This window comes from Zosterops lateralis (genome assembly GCF_965231275.1).
Source record: "Zosterops lateralis genome assembly, chromosome: W".
Taxonomy (NCBI): Eukaryota; Metazoa; Chordata; class Aves; order Passeriformes; family Zosteropidae; genus Zosterops; species Zosterops lateralis.
This window is the reverse complement of record NC_139801.1, coordinates 18,702,489-18,728,418: the sequence shown is the minus strand read 5'-3', so window position 1 is coordinate 18,728,418 and position 25,930 is coordinate 18,702,489. Positions and strand designations below refer to the sequence as shown.

At 45.3% G+C, this 25,930-nt stretch overlaps 1 protein-coding gene across 1 annotated transcript in view; it reads left to right on the top strand.

Annotated features, from left to right (window-relative positions):
• The window catches only part of LOC310922089 (rab proteins geranylgeranyltransferase component A 1-like), a 102,610-nt gene that overhangs the window by 48,937 nt on the left and 27,743 nt on the right, over positions 1-25,930 (top strand). The window contains 3 exon segments of the mRNA XM_083882409.1: positions 504-649; positions 653-729; positions 15,447-15,524. Coding sequence (XP_083738535.1) covers positions 504-649; positions 653-729; positions 15,447-15,524 — 301 coding nt within the window.

Sequence of the window (25,930 nt, the reverse complement as noted above, 5' to 3'; positions counted from 1 at the left end):
TCATCTTTTGGATTGTGGCACTATGTGAGGGGCTTCTCTGAGCATAAATATCCAGTCTAGCACTGGCAGTGTGGATGCAGCAGTCCTGTTCTGGAGTGGGTGTCATTTGGGGTAATATTTTGGGTAATTTACAGGAAACAGCATCCCAAGGCACTTCAATGGATTTTCGTCCACAGTCTCTCACTTTTTTCTCAGGATTGGGAAATGGAGTTAGATCAAGTCTAACAGAATGAATTGGTGATGCCACTGGAGACCCATAAAGTGGGTTTGTGATATTTTGAAATATTTTAATGGAGTGATAATTCTGTCTTCTGAGAAGACTCACTTTCTAGGAGTAGTTTTTCTAACTTTCATTGACTTGGATGATCCATTTTCAGTGAGGTGTTTGTTGAAAAACTCACTTGCTTTAGTTTACTGAAATCCAAAAGCACTTGTGGGAGCTGAAGCACGGGAGACAGTGCAGGTATTACATGTGCTCAGAGCCTCGTGTGCTTTTCCCTCAGACCATGAGAACAGCACATTTTCTCAGTTCCTGCAGACACAGAAGTTGACCCCCAGCTTGCAGCACTTCATCCTTCACTCCATTGCAATGGTGTCAGAGACTGAGAGCAGCACTCTGCAAGGTCTTCAGGCAACAAGAAAATTCCTGTAGTGCCTTGGCCACTATGGCAACACCCCGTTTTTGTTCCCTCTGTATGGGCAAGGAGAGATCCCACAGTGCTTCTGCGGGTAAGCCTCACTTACCCAGACATATATTCCAAAAAGGAAATTCTTGGTAATGTAAGAGGTATCATTCACTAGGATAATACTTTGCAACATTTTTCACTGTATTACAAATGCAGCTTGTAGTAGCAGCTAGCTGTGATGGCTGCCTGTAAATTAGTAAGTGCTAGGAAATGAGAAAGCCATAATTTAACCCATATGTAGCTGCCCCTTTTTAAATCTGACAGAGGAGACTCAGTGATATTTGTCCAAAAGGGTGACTGTGCATTTGGATAGTTTGAAAAAATTTGTATGTGAGTCTTCCCTGAAGCTGCAGGAACATCCATGTTGTCAATCTGTGTTACTAATTAATGCTGAGAATGCATCCACCATTCATGGGTAGATATTTAATAATGAACTGGATTGTTCTGAAAGAGGAGAATGGTGCCATGTGTCCAGTTTACAGTTAGATTTAAAACAAAACCTTTCTACATCACAGACTTTTATGCAAACAGGGCAATGATGTGAAATCATGTATTGTGCTCTTGGCATCATTTTGTAGCTCTCTCTAGACTACAAGGTTTCAGCTCATATGAACTTAACAGCAGAGGAGAACCTGTGCAGCCCTGTTTCACTGAGCCACTGCTACATTCTGACATCTCAAGCAGCAGCCATATGTTCTCCACTCCTTGAGCCTTAGAAAGCAAGTAAAACAAAAAAGCCCAGTTGATTCCAGGATAAACCAAGATCCATTTCAGCCCCTTGAACTGTGGCAGTGACAGTGCAGTCCTTGCCCTGGCTCCTGAGATGTCCCTGGTTCTGGCACAGAACTGGTGCTTTTGGGGACCATCAAGGATCCGTGTGCAGAGGGTGGATGGTTTTGATTTCAGTTGTTTCCAACAGTTCAACTGCTTTTTAAAAGGCTGAGGGGTTCTTTTTCATCTTTGCTTTTGCTGGCAAGCAGCCTTTCCATCTGCTCAATGTGGGTTTAATGTGGTAGCCTGTAGGTCTGAAGTAAACATTAGCTCTGTTTAAAAAAAGCAGCTTTGCCTGGTGAGGCCAGTTTGTCTGGGTGATATATTTGTACATCAGTCCTTTAAATAGCAGTGCAGTGTCTTACCTGCTTGCTTTGGTGCTGGACAAGTTCTGCTTTTTACATGTGTGCTACTATGAAATTGGAGTTTACAGCACGTTGTTGGGTATTCCTGTTTGTCTCTGTGATAGATTCTGCTTCTCTTCTCCAGAACAATGCTTAAATTACTGCCGGAAGAATGGCCTTAGCAGCTTGAGCCTGCTTGGCTATGTACAGGATGGATGTAGTTATATGTTGATAGAAACATTCTGGAATAATTGTGCTCCATTGAATAGAAATGTTGTCTGCTACCATCTTTTGTCAGTAGCCTTTCATCTGCTCCTTAAGCTGTATTTATATTGTGATTTAAAGTGCAGACCTATGTAATTAGGTGATTGGACAGACAATTTGTGAACAAGAATTGGGGTTAAGTAACTACTCTGGATACAGTAATCTAACAGAACTTGTGTTTCTGGATTTTATGGATGTCTTTGTGTTTTTATAGGACTTCATGTAAGGCCAGGTATCTGTATGTGACCAGCAGATTAATAAATCAGAATATTATCAGAGCCATTGAAGTAGTACAATTTTGGCAGCTCAACCTTCCTTGGCTTCAAATATCTGGGGGAAAAAATAAATTCAATAATTAAAATTAAAATTTTGCTTGCTTTTTTTTCCCCCTGTAGATCCTTATCCATGTAATTTTTCTTGCATTCTCAAAATCCCTTCAGCTTAATTTTTTTATTTAATAACCAGCACACGCAGTTTTCTGATCTGTAACAGCAATATATTTCAAGAGTTAGTAGTAGAAGTGTCTAGAAGTATTATAAATATTCTTATCAGAAAATCATTCTGTGATGACCGGAATTCTTCAGATGGCCTTAACTTTCTATTTAAGATCACTGGTTGCTGCATTGTAGGGTTTTTTTGCTAAAATGTGTAAGTTCTACAACAAAGAGGGTGTTTCAATAGTTGAAGCTGTTGCTTCGCGTATCTGTCTCTCAGGTCAGCTCAGCGTCAGCTGGGCCACCCTGCTAGCTGTGATACGCCCAACAGTACCTTTGCGTGGGTCTTTGGCTCCGCAGCACCTTTGCCTTAGCTGTCTCGGCCGTGGTTCGAAAGAGGGGACACTCCGGAGGCTCAGGGAGAAAGGTTTTATTCGGGTAACTCAGGGGCAGCCCCTGGTTCCAGGCCTGTGCCTCTGGGGAGTGACCCCCAGCCTCGGTTACAGGGGGTTTTTGTTCCCCCAAAATCTCAGGGGTGGATACAAGTTACAAGACCAATCACACAAAGCCAGGTGGGTAAGGTCAAAATGCAATACACAACATTAACAAATCAGGTGAATTTGGGATGTGGTCTTGTGAGACCCACCAATCCCTGTCAGACACCTCTCCTGAAGGTTTTGGGGTCTGGGGTATGCTGGACATGTGGGGGAGAAATACAATGGGATGGGGGAAAATACAATAGGATGATCGAAACCCAGGGCAGAGGATTAGAGTTGTCTTGGCAACTCTTATCAACCTCTGATAAGCACAATCCAAGACAGGAACTTTACCAGGCTAGGGTTAAAGTCCAAATCACATCAAACCTACAACTAAGAAACTTATGATAACATTTCAGCACCCCCACACCTCCCCCTTTTTCTTTTATTTGTGTCACTGGTCTGGAGTGTAGATATCTGAATCACACTCGCTGCTGGAGTCAGAGTCTGGTGGGAATTCGATGGCAGGTGTCACTGAATGCACTGAGGGGGCAGTAGTGGGGAAAATTGCATTCATGATCAGGCTTTTGACTAAACCAGAAGCAATGGCTACAATTAAGATGATGAACAGAAACAACAGTCCGGTTTTGATCCACGAGCTGGCGATGTTAGAGAGTCCAACACCTTTGAAGAGGTTGTCAAACCAGTCCCCTGTTTCTTGCTTGATGGACTCGACCATTCCTCGCAGCTGCTGGATTGATTTTTGATGTTCTCAGCCTTAGATGATAAAACTCAGCAAAAAAAGGTTTTAGTTATACAACCATCGAAAACACTCCTCTGGGGGAAACAGCTCTTCTGCTTCCCCTTCATGACAGAAAACCCAGGAGGGAAGAGTAATTGGGCTAGGAGGACTTGCCTCTGGGCCCGCTCCCTCTTCCTCCTTTTTCCTCCTTCTCCAGGAGGCCACAGTGACCTGTGGTACTTTCATTTCTGAACCCTTGGGAACATAGGGTCTCACATTTCTGGAGGGGATCCACCGCAAACCGGTGGGAGTGGAGACGCAGGCGTACCCACGTCCCCAGGTTACTAAATCATGGGGACCCTGTATTCTCAAAGTTTCTGGATCCTTGACAAGGACCTTTGGCCTTTCCCGGGGCTCCAACTGTGAGCTCCCACGGAAATGCCTTGTCACCGGCGGGTTCATGGTTTCAAAGGAACAGTTAAGAAAATTCAACGTGAACAAGGCACGGGCTAGTCTTACAGATGGTGGCTCAATCTTGAGAATCGGTTGCTGCTGGCTGAGGACTCTTTTGAGGTTCTGATGAGTCCTTTCTACAATCGCCTGGCCTGTCAGAGAGTGGGGGATCCCAGTTTTGTGTTCCACTCCCCATTGTTGCAGAAAACTGCAGAATTCTTTGGACCTGTATGCTGGACCATTGTCTGTTTTCAGGGACTTGGGGATGCCCAGGACAGAGAAAGCCTGGATGAGATGCTTGATAGCATCCCCAGCCTTCTCCCCTGTGTGGGCAGAAGCAAAAACAGCTCCTGAGAACGTGTCCACAGAGACGTGCACGTATTTCTGCCTCCCAAAGGGGGCAAAGTGCGTGACGTCTGTCTGCCACACTTCACAGCTGGACAAACCACGGGGATTCATGCCTGTGGGCATGGATGGGATGGCATACCTGTGACATTGCGGACAGCCAGTCACAATCGCTTTGGCCTGGTCACGGGTTAAGTTAAACTGCCTGACCAAACCTGGTGCGTTTTGATGGTGAAGCTGATGACTGATTCTGGCTTGCTCAAAACGGTTTGGCAGAGGGGCTACCTCCACAGGGGCAGCGAGAGCATCGGCTCTCCTGTTTCCCTCTGCTATGAAACCTGGGAGCTCTGTATGCGACCTGGTGTGCATCACATAAAAGGGTTGCTTCCTGTGGGAAATCAGTTTGACCAGCTTGGAAAGCAACTTAAACAGAGTGACGTTGGAAACCTCCTGCAGCACAGAATGTTCTGCTCTAGAAACTATCCCTGCAACATAACTTGAATCTGTTACCAAATTGAAAGGTCCAGGGAACGTCTCAAATGCTCTAACGACTGCGGCCAGCTCGGCAACCTGAGGTGATCCTTCCACCTCAACCACCTCTGATTCCCACCTCTGGGTGAGAGGGTCCCGCCAAGTCATAACTGATTTGTGGGACTTTCCGGACGCGTCAGTGAAGACGGTTAGAGCCTTAAGAGGCTCCTTGCTTTGGACACTTTTTAATTCCAATCGAAATTGGGCATCCGAATTGAAAATTTTGTGGGCAGGCCGATGAATAGAAATTTGACCAGGGTAGTTATCTAGGGCAAACTGCAGTGCTTCGTTCTCTTGAAGCAGATGCTCTAACATAGCTTTTGTAATTTGACCAGATTTCAATTTGATTGGCATGTGAATGCACTCAAAGTCACAACCAGCCAGTTCCCTAAGGCGCACTCTGGCTTTCCGGATCAGGTCAGCCATCAATTCTTGTGGCTTTGTCATTCTTTTGGTCCTGTGGTGGCTCAGAAAGACCCACTCTATAATAGAGAGAGGATCTTCTTTGCCTTGGACCTCCCTTGATTTTTTGAGGGTTTTGTTGTTCCACTGGAAAATCATCCCATGGAGATGTGGCAGCTTTCCTAAGATGATGAAACGAAAAGGCAGGTCAGGTTTACATCTGTTGGCCTGTCTGGTGGACAATGCGTGTTGAATGTTATCCAGTGCAATTTTTGCCTCTGGGGTGAGGGCCCTGGGTGAACTCAGTTCAGCTCCCCCTTTTAACAAATTGAAAAGGGGGGCCAGGTCTTCGGTAGAAAGACCCAGCCAAGGTCTCACCCAATTCAGAGCTCCACACAGCTGATGGACATCTGCAAGGGTCTGAATTTGGGTTTTGATTTCCAATTTTTGAGGAACAATAGTCCTCTTCCCAATTTCCAGCCCTAGATATTTCCAGGGTGGCATCTTTTGAATTTTGGATTCCTGTAGTTCAAAACCTGCATCAACCAGTGCAGCCACGGTGAGGTCAAGGGCATGTGCCAACAGGTCGTCTGTTGGTGCAGAAATCAACACATCGTTGATGTAATGCTGGATTATCACTTGGGGCACCGCTGCACGCACAGGTGCGAGCAGGGAAGCAACATACCTTTGACAGATCACCGGAGAATTTTTTAAACCCTGCGGAAGAACTTTCCACTGATACCTCTTTCGTGGAGCCTCTCGGTTCAAGGTGGGCACCGAGAATGCAAACCTTGGGGCATCATCAGGATGGAGGGGAATGTGAAAGAAACAGTCCTTTATGTCAATTACAGTCAAACTCCAGTTTTCGGGGAGCATGCTTGGGGCGGGCATCCCTGGTTGCAGGGATCCCATGTCCTCAATCACCTCATTAATTTTGCGGAGGTCATGGAGGAGCCTCCACCTGGTCTTATCTGCTTTCTGAATGACAAACACTGGAGAGTTCCACGGTGAAGTGGTCTCTTCAATGTGGCCCTTTTTCAGCTGTTCTTCCACAAGCTCATTGAGCGCCTTTAACTTTTGTTTAGAAAGTGGCCACTGCTCTATCCAGACTGGTTCATCTGACAGCCAATTCAGTTTCTGTATAGGGCGCTCTTCAGTGACCACTGCCCGAAAAACCTTTGGAGGGTCAGGAATATTAATTGTGACCCCCCATTGGGACATCAAATCTCTTCCCCACAGAGGTTCATCAAAATCCAAAACAAATGGGCGTAGCGTGGCCATTTGCCCGTTTGGCCCTTCAATTGTCACTGCCTTTTTTGACTGCTTGGCTAATTGCAAGCCTCCAATACCATTTACATGTTTGGCAATGTCCTGTAGTTCCCAATGTGATGGCCACATCCTTTCTGGGACGACCGTCACATCAGCGGCTGTGTCCCAAGCTCCTTTAAGGAGTTTGGATTCCCCACCCATAGAAAGCTTACAGAAATCTTTTGGCCTGTTTGAGCCTATCTTTTTTACCACAGCGACAGTGGTGTCTTTGTCGCTTTCTCCTTTGCCACTCTCTGTGGCACTTTCCTCTGGACTAGTTTTTACTACAAGCCCTTGCACTGCAGGGATGGCCTGGGCAATAATTTGCCCTTTTGGTAGGAAGGTGGGTGGGTTTTCACTGCGGAGCCACACAACAAATCGCTCTGGGTCAGTTGTGATTGTCCCAGGGGCGACCTGTATGTCTGAGGGGGTGAACTTACAGTCCCCAATGACCACAAATTTTGTCTCCACCATGTGCCACATGCCGGGTTCCTTTGAGACCATGGCTGTTTGCCACTGACTGTCCCGCAGGTGAAGAGGCTCAGCCAACTGGAGCCTAAAGGGCTCATACCTGTCCTTTGTTGTCAAGGATCCTGATGGCTCAGGCAATACTATGTGCCTCGGTTTCCCTTGTTTTGTCAGGTCCTGTGAAGAGAGAGACAAATCTGATTTAGGTGACCTTTTTTCTTTTTGGGTTATTTGGGCTGCCCGATTGGGGTCGTCACGCTGGGCAGTTCCGCGCTCTCGAATCAGTTTTTTGACACCCTGGTGTTCTTTTTGTTCTCCCTCCCCTCATGTTCCCTTTCCTGTTTTAAGAAATTGTCAAATTGTCCCTTCATTGGACACTGATTGATCCAGTGACCGCTTTTTCCACACAGAAAACACTGGCTGTTAGCTCGTGCAGGAGCGTTCTTTTTGTGTGGTTCTGGCGTTTTAGGTGTTTCCACAGCCGCAGCGGTGATTTTATGGCGCGTTTTCCCCTCTCTAAGGGCTGGTTTTCTGCAGCGTGGGACGACGGCACTGACGGCTTGTAGCATCTCCTTGAGAGGAGGTGTCGAGCCTGGTTCTCTGGGTATCAGATTTATTGCAGCAGTGCACTCCTCGTTCGCATGAGAGAAAGCCAACTGCTGAATCACTTGTTTCTGTCCCTCCTCTCCATCAAATTGCTGTTCCACAGCTGAAGCAAGTCGCTCCACAAATTTGACATAGGGTTCTTGTGGTTCCTGAAAAATGTCTAAGTAATATTGTGAGGGGCCATCTGGCCGCATTTTCAGAAAGGCTTTGCATGCTTGATTAGCTACAAACTCTAGGACATTTTGGGGAATGTTGGTGGCCTGATCTGAGGCTGCTTTCCAATCACCTTCACCTAACAGGTGGTTTAGGGTAATAGGATTGCCTGCATTATCAGTTGCTGTGGTTGGATCCTCCAGCAAACCTGGCAATGCAGCTTTCAGCAGTTTTCTCCAAGTGACCTCCCATAGCTCAAATTCCATTTTGCTTGAGAGGCACTTGAAAATCTGCTTCAAATCAAAAGGTACAACTGTGATTCCACCAAAGGAAGTAAACAACAAGCCTTCGAAGTAAGGGCTATCTCGCCCATACTCCTTTAATGCCTTCATGAGATCTTTAACAAGCGTCTGTGACAACGCTTTCCAGGTGGCTACCGTAGTTCCCTGCCCCCTGCTCCTTCGGTATGTCACCGGAGTAACTGTGGGTACCCCGTCTGTGTTTGCACCCCCGGGCTCCTGCTTCTCTCCCCCTCGGACCCCAGCCGCTGCCTCAGGTTCCCAGTTGTAAGCTGGGGGTGGCTCCCAGCCTGCCTGTGGCACGGGCGGCTGTGGCCGTTGAAAGCTTGGAAAAGCATTCCCCAAAGGAGGTGCAGTCGGGGACACCGTGTTCCCGAGTGGGGGGTAGGGCGGGGGCGGTGCCGGTGGGGCTCCCCCTGTGGGAGGGGGCTGCGGGGTCCATGTCCCCATCGGCATCGGCAGCGTCTGGTGGGGGGGTGGTACCGGGGTAGGGGCAACGCCGCACGGCAGTGAGAGGGGGAGAGAAGCTCCGTCCACGTCACGCGGGGGCTGCGGGGGGGCGGGCTGGGGCAGGGGCGCCCCGGCCGCCGGTGGGTGCCACGAGGGGGGAGGGGGAGGGAGGGCCACGGGGTCCGGTCCGCTCAGCCACTGTCCCGGTAACCCGGCAAAAGCGGCAGCAGCGCCGGCATTCGGTGGGGGGAGGGGAGCGGGCGGCTGCGGCTCCGGGGGGGGAAAAGGCAGCAGCCCAGGCAGTGGGCGGTCCCAGCTCCGGGAAGGGCGCCGGCAGCCCCGGCGGGGGAGGGGGGGCCGGCACCCCCGGGGGCAGCGGCGAGCCCCACGCTGTTGGGGTTGTGCCCTGATCCCCTCCCGGTCCCAGGGTGGGCAGGGGAGGTTGGGGGTGCGGGGCTTCCCCGGGCCCACATGGCTCGGGAAAGCTCGGATCCGGGAAATATGGCTGGGGAAAAAGGGGGTGGAGAGGGTAAGGAGTTTCCCCGGAGGAAGGAACCGCCCACTTCGGGGCCGGGGCGGGCAGGGGGAAGGTTCTGGGCGGAGTCGGGGCGGTGCCCTCACAGTAGGAGTTGGGTAAACCCCACCCCTGGCTCTGCGGGGGCGTGGGAAGGGGCGTGGGAAGGGGCGTGGGAAGGGGCGGGGGAAGGGGCGGGGGCCAGCCTTGTGAGGAAAAAGGGGGCGGGTAGAGGGAAGGGCCAGTAGGAGGGGGCTGAAAGGGATTCTGGGAACAAGACGAAGGGGGAAGGGCACAAAGAGGCTGCACCTCGTGGCTGCCGCCATTATGGGGGCATTTTCCTTTGTTCTCTGGGGAGGGGGGGGTCTCCGTGTCTCCCTTCGGGGGTTTCTCACAGCCGTTTTCGCTGCCGGACCCAACCGGGGTAGTTGGGGACTGGTGGTCTTCCTTGGCGAATGAGAAACGGACTCTGGGTTTGTTGGCTGGGGAAATCGGGGGGGGTCGTGGGGGGGGTTTGGGCGTTCTGGCCAGCCAGACTGCCCCGGGAAGCCCGAGCAGCCCGGCCGTGGCTGCGGGGGGCGGGGGACCCAGGAATTCTCAAAATGCTTGGCGAGGGGGAACCGTGGGGTGCCGGAGCATTTTTTAAAATACCTGGGGGGGTTTTGGGGGTTTTAGGGGACTTAGGGGGCTTGGGTTCTCTGGAGGAGGGGAAAAGGGGAGACCTGGGGGGTTTGGGGGATTTCAGGGAGGCCGGGGAATGGGACCGGGGGGGCTGGGGGGACTCGGGAGAGGCAGGGGGAGGGGTATGGGGGGAAGGGACTGAGGGAATGCTCTGAGAGAATGCAACTTTGTTATCTTGCATTCCTGTGATCTCTTTTAAGGCACTTTTTATTTGCCACGGCCAGAATGCAAATTTTGCAGCTAGGACGTCTCCTGACTTCCCTAATTTTTCCAACTTTTTAGAAGCATTTTCCCAGAACCAAATGCTGTTCACTTGGTCCGAATTAACATTCGGAAAATGCAAAAACAAATACCTAATAAACTTTTTCAGTTCCTTTTTTGAGTATTTAACTTTGGCAACAATTAAAACTCCAATTAAACTTTCAAAAACCTCTTTCTGGGTGGTGTTTAGTCTGTTTCCCATTCTGACTAGCTCTTTCCTTTTTTCTTTTTTTCCCTCTCCAGCTCTGTGGCAATTTCTTACAGTTGCCACAATGCTTTAACCGTAATTTTTAGGCCACTTAAACACATTGCCTGATGGTTTCTCACCTAACCTTCATATAAATCATCTGTTTCTTGAGCTTAGAGTCCCAGAGAATGATTCTTAACCTTGATTCGCTAAGAAGTAGTGTTAATTGCAATATCCTTGAAAATATTAGGTTGATAATGTGGTTCATTTTAAGAAACAGCACTTTTATATTGTGACAAGTGTAGCCCTGGTTTCGTGCTTGAGATGTTTTGGTTTTCTGAAATTCTTTTCCCAGGGAATTTTCTGTAAACAGAAGTGTTTTTGTAAACTGTACCTATGTTATTAATTCCTTTTCCTAGGAGGGACTTCTTGATATCCCTCTGGTCTGACCAATGTGAGTGAAGAGGTTTGTCTTTGTTTCACCAATCAAATTAGTCTGTGTAAAATAGTATATAAGGGAGACACATCCCAAAAACAAGGGAGTCATTTTCAGCCTTCTGAAATTCAGAGTCTGTGTTGTTGTAGTGTAAAACAGCATCAGACAAGAGTCATCAGTAACATGGCACTTTTATCAGCAATAAGCTGCTGGTACTGCAGTTGTTTAAATTACTAACAGTTGAAATGAAAGGACAGATTAAACATGGTCTTATTTCTGTCAACAGAATTTCCTCAGGTTTAGAAACACCCTGAGAAATCTACACTGACACAAAGCAAGGCTGAAGTATAGGAACATAGAAATATATGATGAATTAAGATTTTTATTGCATTATCTTCTAATATTTGAATTTGGGAAATGAAATTGGAATCTTGGGTCTGTAAAAGGAAGCAGTGACTGCCTTCCCAAACCCCAAAACTTGTACATCACATGATAGGAACTCAAATGTTAAAACTCCTGAAATAGTTGCACTTCAGTGCAGTGTGGTCATTCAGAATCCACGAACAGTAAATACCAATCCTTACCAGACTGATGAAATAGACTTAAATTACCCCTATTTCATAATTATGGAGAGAAGTGCACAGAGGGTCTATTTAGGGTCAGTGATAAGTAGATAGAGCTTTGTGCTCTAAACAAAACCAAGCATACCAGTTTTTATCTTGTCTGTTTTACTGGCAGATACTGTATTCACTACTAGAATGTTTCACAGGGTGTGAATGTATATTTATATATATCTACAGGCTAAATTCCATATAATTTTCTATATTTATATATATACAGTCTAAATTCCATATAATAAAAAAGAGCAATTTCTTAGTTTTAAAGTTAAATTTGGTTCTATAATCCCTAGAAAAGCTGTGAAACATGAAACTTCCTAAAACATGACATATGACTGGGCTACTTTCTTTTTTCCTAACCCTTCTCTCATCCTTGGTGGTTTTTCCTAGAGCTATCACCATTGCTGCCAGCTGTGTCTCTCCCCATGAGAAGTTTGCTGGAGCTGAAATGAGCCCAAGTCCTTGTTCTCCCCCTGCCACCCCAGCTCTGCCATTCCAGCTCCTCTTCCTTCAGCATTTCCCAGTCACAGTCTGGTTTTCCAGAAGGGAGGGGAGATCTGGGGAAAGAAATCATCTTACTGTGGACTACAGGCTCAAAATACTCTTTGTGAGTGAACTGAGTGCTGGTGGGTTGTCGTCCTTGCATTTCTCGGTTTCAAGTGTTTGAGTCTTTTCAGCACCTTCTCACGCTGCTTCATGTAAACAATATTGTATTCTTAGAATTTATCTGTATGTTTTGCATTCTTGTTCTCTGAGAGAGAACTTGACTGATGGTCATATTGACCAATGGAGTCAGGAGGTTGTAACCTCTTTAGGCCAATCTTGGCCCTCTGTACAAAATGTATATAAGCCTATTGGAGTCAGATAATAAAGAGCCTTCCATGTTTGACCCTGCTGCTGCCTGCCGTCCTCTGTGAAGGTCTGCACCCACGTCACAACGCGTTGCCCCTCTAAGGGCAGGGGTAACAGTGGGTAACTGCAGGAACTTTGTGACTGGTTTAAATTGTCGTGTTGCTGACTGGATTTAGACCGTAGGCTGATTCTCTAATCTCACAGGACCTTTTTAAATTTCACAGGAATAATGAACACAGCCTGCAGGAAAAACTCAAAATATTTGACTCTTCATCTGCTTCCTTAAGCATTTATATCACATATTTTCCTTTCCATAGCTCTCCAAATGCCAGGACAGTTCAGGATGACATTGATTATTTTCTTCATTAGTTTTTTGGTGCTGTTTTGTTGGAGGGGGGATTTTGGTGTCATCCAGGTGGATGCACACACTGAGTTTTGACTTTGGTATGGGAACCCTTGTGTTGGGAAGATTAACCATCAATTTTTGTAGCTATAACTATTTTATTTGTTTGATTTGTCTGGACTCTACTTGTTAATGTTTTTAGAACACAGCAACATTGGAGGAAAGGCTGATGTTCATGGGGCCTTTCAGGAAACAGAATTTAACATAAGAACCAGGTCACAGCTTGCTCTGTGTGTAAAAATAAATTGAAAGAGGACAATTCATTATTCCAGCACTTGCCATGTTTTTCTTTGCTTTCTCCAAAGCTTGTGCTGCTGTACATGCAGTATTCAGCTTTAAGGAGAGAAGCAACTAGTTTTTACTACAGAAAAAATGCAGTTAAAAAATAGTCAATTTTTAAATTAATCACGATATGCATTTTAGAAAGCAAAAGACAAATTGCATGCCAGAAATAAAAACTAGATTTTGATGAACAATTATTTGCTACAGTTTTAAAATTTTTTTCAGAGTGAGCTAAGGCTAAGTCTGTAATTTGAGTGTGTTTGTGCTATCTCAGTGTTGAAAATCAAGATGTCAAATGGAGAGACATTCTATTTTTGTTAAATTAATATCACGGAGCATTACATCAAAGCAGTAAACTCCTCTTGTATCAACAGATGCAGTAACCCCAAAGCCTATTTTCTCTCTTGTTACATTAGTGTTTAATTAAAGAAAACAACTAGTTGGAGGCAGTTACTTTCTGTGAAATGTAATGAAGATTTATTTTGTAAGTGACCTTCACTGTATTAGCTGAATCAGTAATCAGTAAAATTAATAGAATAATCAAATTATATACAAACTTATAAATCACTGAGAATATGCTGTCAAGATGCAGCTTTTAATATGTTCTATTGTTTCACAGCTGTATTAAAAATTGCAACTGCTGATTTCTGCCTCAGTGGGGCCTGAAATGGCATTTAAAGGCTGCGTATGATGGAGAGCTACCAGGCCAAAAATTTTCACAACTGTTAATTTAGCTGTAATATGATTTGATGTCACTGGGGCAAAGTTGAAGCCGAGTACAGTGTTGTTGCTATCTTTCAGCAAAACTTGAATTATTGGTGGAGGCAGTCACCAGTTAATTAGAGTAATATCTGTTTAAATGTCTGTCATTTAGGGTTAATGGTATCAAAGAGTTGACTTGTAGTTCAAGTGCAGGGAAATCATCTTGAATAGCCCATTGCATGAAAGTAAAGCCAGCACAATGATTTTACTTTGTCATAAATTATTGAGGTGACATTTAGTGTAATATTTCAGTTTCTGTATTTAAATAATTTTGGCAAGTTCTTCCTAACTGTGTCATTTTTCATGCTAGGCTGTTTTAATAGGTGTTTTGGCTGTTTGTGATTGTTAAGCAACACAATCAAAATTCCTTTTCATTTTCATTTAAAAAGAGAAGTTTTCTGCTGGTCTATGAAAACAGGTCATGCCCTTCTCCCCTGGATAGCAGGTTACTCTTAGAAAGAAGTAATTCACATTTTTGTGCAGCCAAGCAGCAAAGTTCTTTCAAAGCACACTAGAAAAATAAAGTGTATATATCAAAACCCTCTGGCTGTAATTGGAGTCGAAAGAAAACTGTAATTATTGTTTTTAACTAAGGAATCTAGCTCTAGTTAACTTAATAGTGCTATTCTTATATGGAAGATATGAAATAAACTCCTCTGAATTGGTTTGAAAGATCCTGATTGCTGCATCAGGCAGGAAGCCGTGGATTGCAGCATTGGAGAGAATAAACCCATAGCTCTAGGTCCTCTAAGAATTCTTCAGTGGATGTTTAACCTTTGTGTCATCTTCAACAATCTCCAAACAGCCAAGGCTGGGAATTTTGGGATGTACCTCTGGTTTTCCATAGGAGCAGGGATGTTTTTAGGGACCTGGTATTCCATTGTGTCCTGTGGTACTTGGTGGTGCTGAGAGCTCCTTGGGCTACTGGCCCAGGAGTGCAGAGATGGGCTTGGTGACACTGTGCCCCTGGCTGGGCTGCACCAGTCCTGCAGGTCAGAAGGGATTGTGGGACTGACTGTCTTTGAACTGGCTCATCTGACATTAGAATGACAAAATAATGCCATTTTTGGAAGTCAGGTTTGCAAAGTGAAAGTTTTCAAGTTTGTAATCTGCGAAGAGATATCAAAATGCTTTCATTTCAAAATCACAGAATCAGAGACTGGTTTGGGTTGGAAGAGACCTTAAAGCTCATCCAGTGCCACCCCTGCCATGGGCAGGGACACCTTCCTCTATCCCAGGTTGCTCCAAGCCCCATCCAACCTGGCCTTGAACACTTCCAGGGATCCAGGGGCAGCCACAGCTTCTCTGGGCACCCTGTGCCAGGGCCTCCCCACCCTCACAGGGAGTGATGTCTGTGCAATCTAAACCTACCCTCCTTCAGTTTAAGGCTGTTCCCCTTGCCCTGTCCCTCCATCCCTTGTCCCAAGTCCCTCTCCAGCTCTCCTGCATCCCCTTTAGGCCCTGGAAGGGGCTCTGAGCTCTGCCTGGAGCTTTCTCTTCTCCTGGTGAACACCCCCAGCTCTCCCAGCCTGGCTCCAACCCTGTGATAACTCAGTGGCATCCTCTGGACTCCAAACAGCTCCACATCTTGCTTATTTTGGGCGGCCCATCCTGTCAGTAAATCAGTGTTACCAACATCTCAGTGCTTTGCCTTGCTGACCACTCACAATGATTGCAATTAGCAGAGCTGGAATAACCCTTGTTTCCCCCGTGTTGCAGGCTCTGTGCTGTGTTTGGGGGGATCTACTGCCTCCGTCACACCGTGCGCTGCCTGGTGCTGGACAGAGCCTCGGGACAGTAAGACTGACATCAGGAACCTTCTGTTTATACACAAAACACAGGTAAAAAATGTCTTAAGTCAATTAAAAAAAAAAAAAATATTCTTCCGAGATCCTCCTTGGTATTAATAATACATCAGCCTTGATTAAAAGTAATTTGTGTATAGGTCCTCCAGAACAAGGGAAGTGGGTCTAGAATATAGACACTAAATTAATTTCCTTGTGATATTACTACAGCTCCTGATCACCCAAGCTTGGAAAACAAATCATTTCAGTTGCTGGGGGGCTGGTGATGAGTGATGTTAGTTTTCCTTGTGGCTTTACCTACTCTAATTGATTTTCATCAGATGACAACAAAGCCCTCTGTTATTGCATTTTTAAAAATGGAGCTCACCTAAAGATTCATCAGATTAATCTTTGCTGATAATGCATGTCACTCCAAGAGAAAAGACTTAAATGAGTTTGTAGGTAGATTGTTGTCATAAACTATGCTGCCCTCTTATTCCAGAATAAATTCTTTTACAACAATACCAGGCCTGTAGGCAGGTTTAAAGTTGAGCTAAGAAAATTCAACCCAGAGTTTTTTCCATAGTGGCATTTTTCACACCTCTATAAATTGTGCTGTTTCTGTTATACACATTTTATCAGATGTTAGTCTAACTGCTGACTTTGGCTGTCTTAAAAACTCTGCTTGCAGCTTAGTTTCTATAATTGAAAAGTTCAAGATGTTTTGTAGAAAATTTGGAAAATTAATTTAGAAATTATGTAGTACCAATTTATTAGGAGAATGAGTAGTTAAATGAGGGGTGGGTGTGTTTATTTCCAAATTACTCTGCAATTCCTTGAGCACAGACCTTGTAGCTGCATTTTTCACAACGTGGTCAAGTAGTAGCTGTTTTCCCTGAAACTGGATAAACTGCAGATTTTACCTTTCTGCCAGTTCCTGAAGATTCTGAAATTCACTGCACAGTTGTAGACTTTGAGATGTAGAGTTTATGTTTCATCAGGTGTGTTGTTTCAAATGTATGATTCATATGCAAATTAAACTGTGCCCCTTTCAGAAACTGTCTGTCCTGGGTTGTAGTGTAGGATGTACACAAAGTATTTATTCTATCACCATCTTCATGAACTGTTGAAACCAAGTGGGGCAGTGCTCTAGTGTTTTCAGGCCCTCTGTCTTTGGGGTGTCTTCTGCTAATGGCCCATCAACGCCTTGCCCATGACTCACAGGTAACCCCTCCAGGGGTTATCTCTGTTTAATGGGCCATCAAGGACCCACTTCACACTCATCATCCCATTGTGAGATGCTCTGCCCAGGGGGAGGAGCCAAGCATTCTCACCTGGATATAAGCTGGTATTTGGGACAGTGCAAGCAGCTCTTACCTACTGGATTCCCAGAGGACCAGAGCTACCAGACCTTTCTACAGGATCACTACTTCAGGAAGAGCACCTCATCTGGACTGCTTCCACCATCCTGCTCAGGTTGTATTCTGACTCTGTCAGTGATCCTTTGTGTTATTGCATTTATTTCATTTTATTTTTACCTTTTTACCTTTCTTCTTATTAAATTGTATTTCTGACTTGGAGTCTCTCACTCGTTTTGCTTTTCAAACCACGACATTTTTTTGGTGCCCAACATGGGGCACGAGGCACTGAGAAAAGTCAGAATTACAGTTTTTTTTATTGACGAAGACACCTGTTTGCTATGATGCTCAACATGCTTACATGTGTCTTATACCTATCTCTCTATATTTTTCCGAACATGGGGCTCTATCTGCCTGTATTAATGCTCCTGTGTAGACCAGGGTATGGTACTAAAATTGCCTTATTGGTCGTTTATGTCCATTGCTTGATAAACTCCAAGGCAATGAACAGCATTCAGAACATATACCCAGTTTTGGATTCCTGTTCTGGTCTAGGATGCTACATCTGGAGCCTCAACAATCTTACCCAGCCCCTGTGGGGAGGAGTAAAGAATGATTTTTTCCAGCTTTTCAGGCATAATACAGCAGTTTTTAAAAATATTGAGTACCCTCTGGATGCCAAGGACAGTATGATGTTGTTGTTAGTCCTGCTTTGTCTTCTCTGCACAGCCCTTTGTTTTTTCTGCACCATGCTTAGGATCAAAACACTACATGGTGTGATGCAGCATGTTCTTAAAGAAGAGGAAGAGGGAAAAAGAAGCAAAGCAACAGCATCAGCATCTACACAGACTGTCACAGAGGAAAAGGGAACCAAAGGCAAGGCAACAGTGTCCTCATCTACACAGACCATCGCAGAGGAGAAAGAAGCCAAAAGTGAGGCAACAGTGTCCACATCTACGCAGACTGTCACAGAGGAGAAAGGAACCAAAGGTGCCATCAGCATCTCCACACAAACCGTCACTGAACTGGAACAACCTAAACCAGTAGCAGTTGCCACCACTCAGAAGAAGAAGTCAAGAAGCAAATCAGTCCGCGTAGTGACTGACGAGGATGCAGCAGGACCTTCGCAGCCAGCAGAGGAGACAGAGATAGAGATCATCACTCGCTCTCTATCCCTGGGTGAGTTGCGTGACCTGCGAAGGGAATTCACCCGCCAGACCAACGAGTCCATCCTGACCTGGCTGCTCCGCATCTGGGACGCTGCAGCCAATGACACCATTCTGGATGGAATTGAGGCCAGGCAACTGGGATCGCTGTCCCGGGATGTGGTCATTGACCAGGGGATCGGGAAAACCCAAGAACCTCTCAGCCTCTGTCAGTGACTGCTAACAAGTGTGAAAGACAGTTATCTTTGTAAAGAAGACCTCCAAGTGCACCAAGGCAAATGGAGCACAATAGAACAAGGTATCCAACGCCTGAGGGAATTGGCTGTGCTGGAGATCATTTTTTCAGAAGACGAGAGATTTCCTAAAAGCCCAGATGATGTCCAGTGCACATCACAGATGTGGTTGAGATTTGCACGGCTTGGACCAGAGATGTACTCACGTTACCTGGCAACACTGCAATGGAGGGAAGGTGAGGACAAGGTGGGTGTCTTGGCTAATAAATTAAGAATTTATGAGGACACTGTCACCGCCCCAGTTCGTACCCATGTCTCGTCTGTGGAAACAAGACTGGCTGAGCAAGTCCGGAGCTTGATTGAAGAAGACCATCAGAAACTGAAAAAAGAACGTAAGGGAGAAATTTACCATATCTCACCAGAGTCAACAAGAGTCTCTGCCATTAGGAGCAGGCGTCCCCCAGCCAGGGAGAGAGGATACACACCATGAGGTAACCTCTGTTTTTTTCTTCAGGAGCATGGAGAAGACATGAAGAAGTGGGATGGAAAACCCACTTCCTCCTTAGCAGCCCGGGTACGTGAACTGAAAAGAGGAACACCTACCACAAGAAGCCCATCTAGAATCAAGGTTGCCCCAGTCTCTCAGAACTCCAGACGGTACAGGAATGATGATATGACTGATCCTCTTAAAGGGACCTCAGAAACATATGTACTGGAGGAGAACAATGTATGCCATGACCAGGAATAGAGGGGCCCTGCCTCTAGCCAGGAAGAGGAAAGGGACAATCGGATCTACTGGACTGTGTGGATCCGATGGCCTGGCACATCTGACCCACTAGAATATACGGCGTTGGTTGACACTGGGGCCCAATGTACCATGATGCCATCAAGATATGTAGGAACAGAATCCATCTCTATTTCTGGGGTGACAGGAGGGTCCCAGGAACTGACTGTATTAGAGGCTGAAGTGAGTTTAACTGGGAACGAGTGGCAAAAACACCCCATCACAACTGGCCCAGAGGCCCCATGCATTCTCGGCATAGACTATCTCAGGAATGGATATTTCAAAGACCCGAAGGGATATCGTTGGGCTTTTGGGATAGCCGCAGTTGAGAAAGAAAACATCAGACAGTTGAATACTTTGCCTGGTCTCTCAGATGACCCCTCTGCTGTGGGACTGCTGAGAGTCGAAGAACAACAGGTACCAACTGCCACAACAACAGTACATCGCCGCCAATACCGCACTGACAGAGACTCTGTGATTCCCATACACGAGATGATCTGTAAACTGGAGACCCAAGGGGTGGTCAGTAAGACTCATTCACCTTTCAACAGCCCAATATGGCCCGTGCGTAAGTCCAGGGGAGAATGGAGACTGACGGTGGATTACCGTGCTCTGAATGAAGTCACACCACCACTGAGCGCTGCCGTACCAGACATGTTAGAGCTTCAATATGAGCTGGAGTCCAAGGCAGCAAAGTGGTATGCAACCATTGACATTGCCAATGCCTTCTTCTCCATTCCTTTGGCAGCACAGTGCAGGCCCCAGTTTGCTTTCACCTGGAGGGGCGTGCAGTACACCTGGAACTGACTGCCCCAGGGGTGGAAACACAGCCCCACCATCTGCCATGGGCTGATCCAGGCTGCACTGGAGAAAGGTGAGGCTCCAGACCATCTGCAGTAGATTGATGACATCATCGTATGGGGGAACACCCCAGGGGAGGTCTTCGAGAAAGGAGAGAAGATTATCCAAATTCTGTTGAAAACTGGTTTTGCCATTAAATGAAGTAAGGTTAAGGGACCGGCTCAAGAAATCCAGTTCCTGGGAGTCAAGTGGCAAGATGGACATCACCAAATCCCCACAGAGATAATAAACAGGATCACTGCAATGTCCCCACCTACCAACAAGAAGGAAACACAAGCTTTCCTAGGTGCCATAGGCTTCTGGAGGATGCACATTCCTGAGTACAGTCAGATTGTGAGCCCTCTCTATCTGGTTACCCGCAAGAAGAACGATTTCCACTGGGGCCCTGAACCGCAACAAGCCTTTGTTCAGATCAAGCAAGAGATTGCTCACGCAGTAGCCCTTGGCCCAGTCAGGACGGGACCAGATGTGAAGAATGTGCTTTATTCTGCAGCCGGGAACAACGGTCTGTCCTGGAGCCTGTGGCAGAAGGTGCCTGGGGAGACTCGAGGCCGACCATTGGGATTCTGGAGCCGAAGTTACAGAGGCTCCGAAGCCAACTACACTCCCACAGAGAAGGAGATCTTGGCCGCCTATGAAGGAGTTCAAGCTGCCTCAGAAGTGATTGGTACTGAAACACAGCTGCTTCTGGCACCCCGATTACCAGTGCTGGGGTGGATGTTTAAAGGAAAGGTTCCCTCCACGCATCACGCCACTGACACCACATGGAGCAAATGGATTGCTCTCATCACACAGCGCGCCCGTATTGGAAACCCAAATCGCCCTGGGATTCTGGAAGTTATAACAAACTGGCCGGAAGGTGAGAATTTTGGATTATCGTCTGAAGAAGAAGAAAAGCAAGTAACACGTGCCGAGGAAGCCCCACCATATAATGAGCTACCGGAGACTGAAAGATGATATGCTCTCTTCACTGATGGCTCCTGCCGAATTGTAGGCGCTAACCGGAAATGGAAGCTGCAGTTTGGAGCCCCACACGACAAGTTGCACAGGCTACCGAGGGACAAGGTGGGTCGAGTCAGGTTGCAGAGCTTAAAGCTGTCCAGCTGGCTTTGGATATTGCTGAACGAGAGGAATGGCCGAGGCTCTATCTCTACACAGACTCATGGATGGTAGCTAATGCTCTGTGAGGATGGCTGAATCACTGGAAAAAGGCCAACTGGCAGCACAGAGGAAAACCCATCTGGGTCGCTGACATTTGGCAGGACATCGCTGCCCAAGTAGAGAGACTGACCGTGAAGGTTCGACATGTGGACGCACACGTACCCAAGAGTCGGGCTAATGAGGAGCATCGCAACAACAAGCAGGTGGACAAAGCTGCCAAGGTGAAAGTATCACAGGTGGATCTAGACTGGCAGCACAAGGGAGAACTGTTCCTAGCTCGTTGGGCCCATGATGCCTCTGGTCATCAAGGAAGAGATGCGACTTACCGATGGGCCCGTGACCAAGGGGTGGACCTTACTATGGACAGCATCTCACAGGTCATCCACAACTGTGAGACCTGCGCTGCAATCAAACAGGCCAAGCGAGTGAAGCCTCTGTGGTATGGTGGATGATGGCTGAAGTACAGGTATGGGGAAGCCTGGCAAATTGACTACATCACCCTTCCCCAAACCCGCCAAGGAAAGCGCTACGTGCGGACCATGGTGGAAGCCACCACCGGATGGCTGGAAACCTACCCTGTGCCTCATGTCACTGCCTGGAACACCATCCTGGGCCTGGAAAAACAAGTCCTGTGGAGACACGGCACCCCTGAGAGAATTGAGTTGGACAATGGGACCCATTTCAAAAACAGCCTGATAAACACCTGGGCCAGAGAACATGGTATTGAATGGATATATCGCATTCCTTATCATGCACCAGCTGCCGGGAAAGTTGAAAGGTGCAATGGACTACTAAAGACTGCCCTGAAGGCATTTGGCGGGGGGACCTTCAAGAATTGGGAAATGAACTTAGCCAAAGCTACCTGGATGGTCAACACCCGAGGGTCTATCAATCGAGGTGGTCCTGCCCAGTCTGAACCCTTGCACACAGTGGATGGAGATAAAGTCCCTGCAGTACATATGAAAGGCATTTTAGGGAAAACTGTTTGGATTAATCCCGCCTCAGGAAAAGGCAGACCCATCCATGGGATTGTCTTTGCTCAAGGACCTGGTCACACTTGGTGGGTAATGCAGAAAGATGGGGAAACGCGTTGTGTACCACAGGGAGACTTAAGTGAGAAGAGTGTGTAATGTTTTATTCTCTATGTGTATGCATATCTTTGTAAGAATGTATTGATTTGGATATGATGTAGATGGTAATAGAATAAGGGGTGGATTATGTCCTGGGTTGCAGTGTAGGATGTACACAAAGTATTTATTCTATCACCATCTTCATGAACTGTTGAAACCAAGTGGGGCAGTGCTCTACTTTTTTCAAGCCCCTGCCTTTGGGGTGTCTTCTGCTAATGGCCCATCAACGCCTTGCCCATGACTCACAGGTAACTCCCTCCAGGAGTTATCTCTGTTTAATGGGCCATCAAGGACCCACTTCACTACTCATCCCATTGTGAGATGCTCTGCCCAGGGGGAGGAGCCAAGCAGTCCTACCTGGATATAATCTGGGATTTGGGACAGTGCAAGCAGCCGTTACCTACTGGATTCCCAGAGGACCAGAGCTACCAGACCTTTCTACAGGATCACCGCTTCAGGAAGATCACCTTATCTGGACTGCTTCCACCATCCTGCTCAGGTTGTATTCTGACTCTGTCAGTGGTCTTTTGTGTTATTGCATTTATCTTATTTTATTTTATTTTTTATCATTTTACCTTTCTTCTTATTAAATTGTATTTCTGACTTGGAGCCTCTCACTCGTTTTGCTTTTCAAACCACGACAGTGTCATCTATTTTAACACTGATGTTTGAACTGTTACTGTCAGAAGCTTTATATTCCAATAATGTTTAAATACTTAAATTGCTCTTGCAGGGGGACAAAGCTTATAGTTGGTAGCAACTTCCAAACCCCACTCTGTGCAGTGGTACTGGTCGCCCTATTTTCCAACTTATTTTGCACATCCTGAAGACCTTTGAAATCAATGTTTTCTTTATAAGGTTATATGTGTTCCAGAAGAGCTGGAGTGCTGCTTTTATGCCTTTATGTTTTGAATATAAGTTACACTGAGTTCAACATAGTGGAAGTGTCTTTTCTTACGCTACTTTTGGGGATCACTTGTGCCATTTTAGAATGATAGATTTTTGAGAAGCAGAATTGTTGAAATACTTCTAAAGATTTTATCAAACTTTCATTATTCCAAAAAAATTCAGCTTTTAATAATGCAGTTATCTGATAGTGAATATGAAGAGGCACAACACATCCACGATATCCATTTCCTTTATCTTCTGTTCATTCTTGCTGTTATCTCCTTCCTCACTGTGTATTCCCTCCCTGCAACAGCTTGTATTTTCTCTTGACTTTGGGCCTCAGTGTTTTGCCTAATAAAAATCAGCTATCAAGTTGTTAATGAGACTATTTATGAGTTACTGAGCTTTTGAGTCAACAGACCATTAATAGTAATTGGTAAGAGGCAAATTCATATCTGGTTGTCAGTGCAGCTGGCTCTGTGCTTGCAGAGGCAGCTTCCCCAAGTTACAAATGGCTCATTCAGTACTGCAGAAATGGATTGTGCAGTGGTCATTACCAGTTTATGGCTCCTTCCACAGCCCTCCAGGCTTCATCCATGCCTTAAGGCAGTGATTTTTTTCTATTTTTAATATTCCTGATTTAATAAACATAAGGAAAATATATACTTCTATCTACAGCCTTGATTTTCTTCTAAAACTTTTAGGATAGAGTTTAATTAATAGTCTCTAAGCATCACCAAAGTTTATTCCAGCTTTTTTCTAGACGTGACTGACATTGCTTTTTCACATTTTCCTACCCATGGCTGTATATAAAGAGAACTGTAGATTTCATACCCAACTCTACAATTATTTTTATCCTTTTTCTATAGTCCTTTTTATAGTTTTTGAAAATAAGATTCAGGCAAGACAGGGTGAAAGAATAAAAATTTTGGACATCCCTATTTTAAGGTTTTAGTAATGCACTTGAAAATATCTGGTTTTTATGTATTGTACTAGATCTGCTGTTTTAGTAAGTTTGTAGAACATCCCGAGTTCTTGGTAGAACTGTGTTGCTCTGTTAGAAAATGAAAACCACATTGTATTTCTGAGGCTGAGAAAAAACCCACATTGAATGTATGATAATGTTGTTGCTTTTCTCTGTGTTTATTGTATGTCCCTTTTTTGGGTACATGTAAAATTTCATCATAATGGTGGGCCTTTTATATTGATCGCACTTCACATATGTTTCCAATTACATAATTCTGTCTCTAAAAGGAAAAGATGTGATAAATGAACATTTATACATCTGTGATAAAAAGATAGAGCAAACAGCCAGTAATTTACATATCTGCTGAAATACTGCAGACTGACTTTGTCAGTGCTGCTGAGTCCATTTCAAGGATGTCGCTCTTAGTCCATTAGTTTGGATAATGAGCTCTATAAAGTACATTTATAACTCGTGGCACTGCAAGGAGATGGATTCTAATTTTCATCCTTTTATCCAGACACATTGAAAGAAGGTCAATGGAGGGTTCGCTGTGATTCATTGTTGCAACACAGATCAGATGACAGAGACCTGATAATGTCAGTGCAGAAGAGTTTGCTGCATGTGGAAGCACTACTTGAAAGAAATTTTCTCAGCATCACTCTTTGAAGTAGGACTGAAATTAAAAGCTCTCATTCTCAGTTTAAAATCTTATCACACATATGACTTGCTGCTATTCCTGAACAAAGGAGAGGAAACAACACTTAGCAGGAAAATAAAATGTGTTGTTGCTTTCGCTGACTTTGAGTGATGCAACATGACATTTAATCAACCTTTCCCCTTCCATGATGTTTGAGGGGTGGCGAGGAAGTTGTTTCATAAACAATAAGAAAGGTTATAATTAGAAATGAGCTGCAGCAGCTTGACTTCCTTGTTTATTTGCAGTATTCAAATGAGAGCTCGAGGATGAAATCACTGGGGTTAACAGTTAGGAAAAACTTGTTCAAGTTGCAAGTGAAACACACGTTGGATAGGATTTGAAACTGAAGAATGTTAGATGTTAAACAGTGCTTGTACTGTTGTCAAGGTACCTGTTGAATTTGAAAATAGTAATATATGTAGGGGCCAGCTACCTGCAAGGTCAGCATTAGAAGTCAGTGTTACAAAAACATGTTTAATAGTCATAAACCTCTTACATTTACAGATGAGGATTGTGTGTGCACCCCTTTTCAATTCTCATCTCAGGTTATAGGAACAACTGGTTTACCAGAGCTGGTGGGAGCTGATTGCTATTAGTTATTTAGATTTGGGTTTGTAGATCATTACAATCACAGAAGCTGACAAATAGCTTTAAGTTACATTCCTAAGATATAACTTGCATGTCAGATATTCCACAGGTAAAGTTGCACTATGATAAAACACAGGTAAATTTGTACGTGATCTCTGGCTCCGCATTGTGTTCCTTTGGATGTTTCCCTGTGCATGCACACACGTGTAACTGTGTGTGAGAAAATTCACTGGTTTAAGTCCTGTGTGTTAAATTGTTGAAACACTGATAAAGTCATTGAGAAGAATTTAATTTTAAGAAAAAGTAATTTTCATTCTCCAAGAAAAAGTTTAGTAAAGCTAATTTGCTTTATTTATTTATGCTGTAAATGTTCTGATAGTGTAGAAGAGAACAGAGATCATGGATGTAGAATCAGCAGTAGAGGTTGCTTTAGTGAATATCTGTGTGTAGCCTCCCTTTTCTTTGTGCCATAAATATGTAGTTTCACATGTCATATATAAGTCTGAAGTTTGTTCTTTCATAGAGAATTTTGCCCCTGAAAATCTGAAATTTGTATTCTCATTTAAGCTCACTGAATGGGTTCATT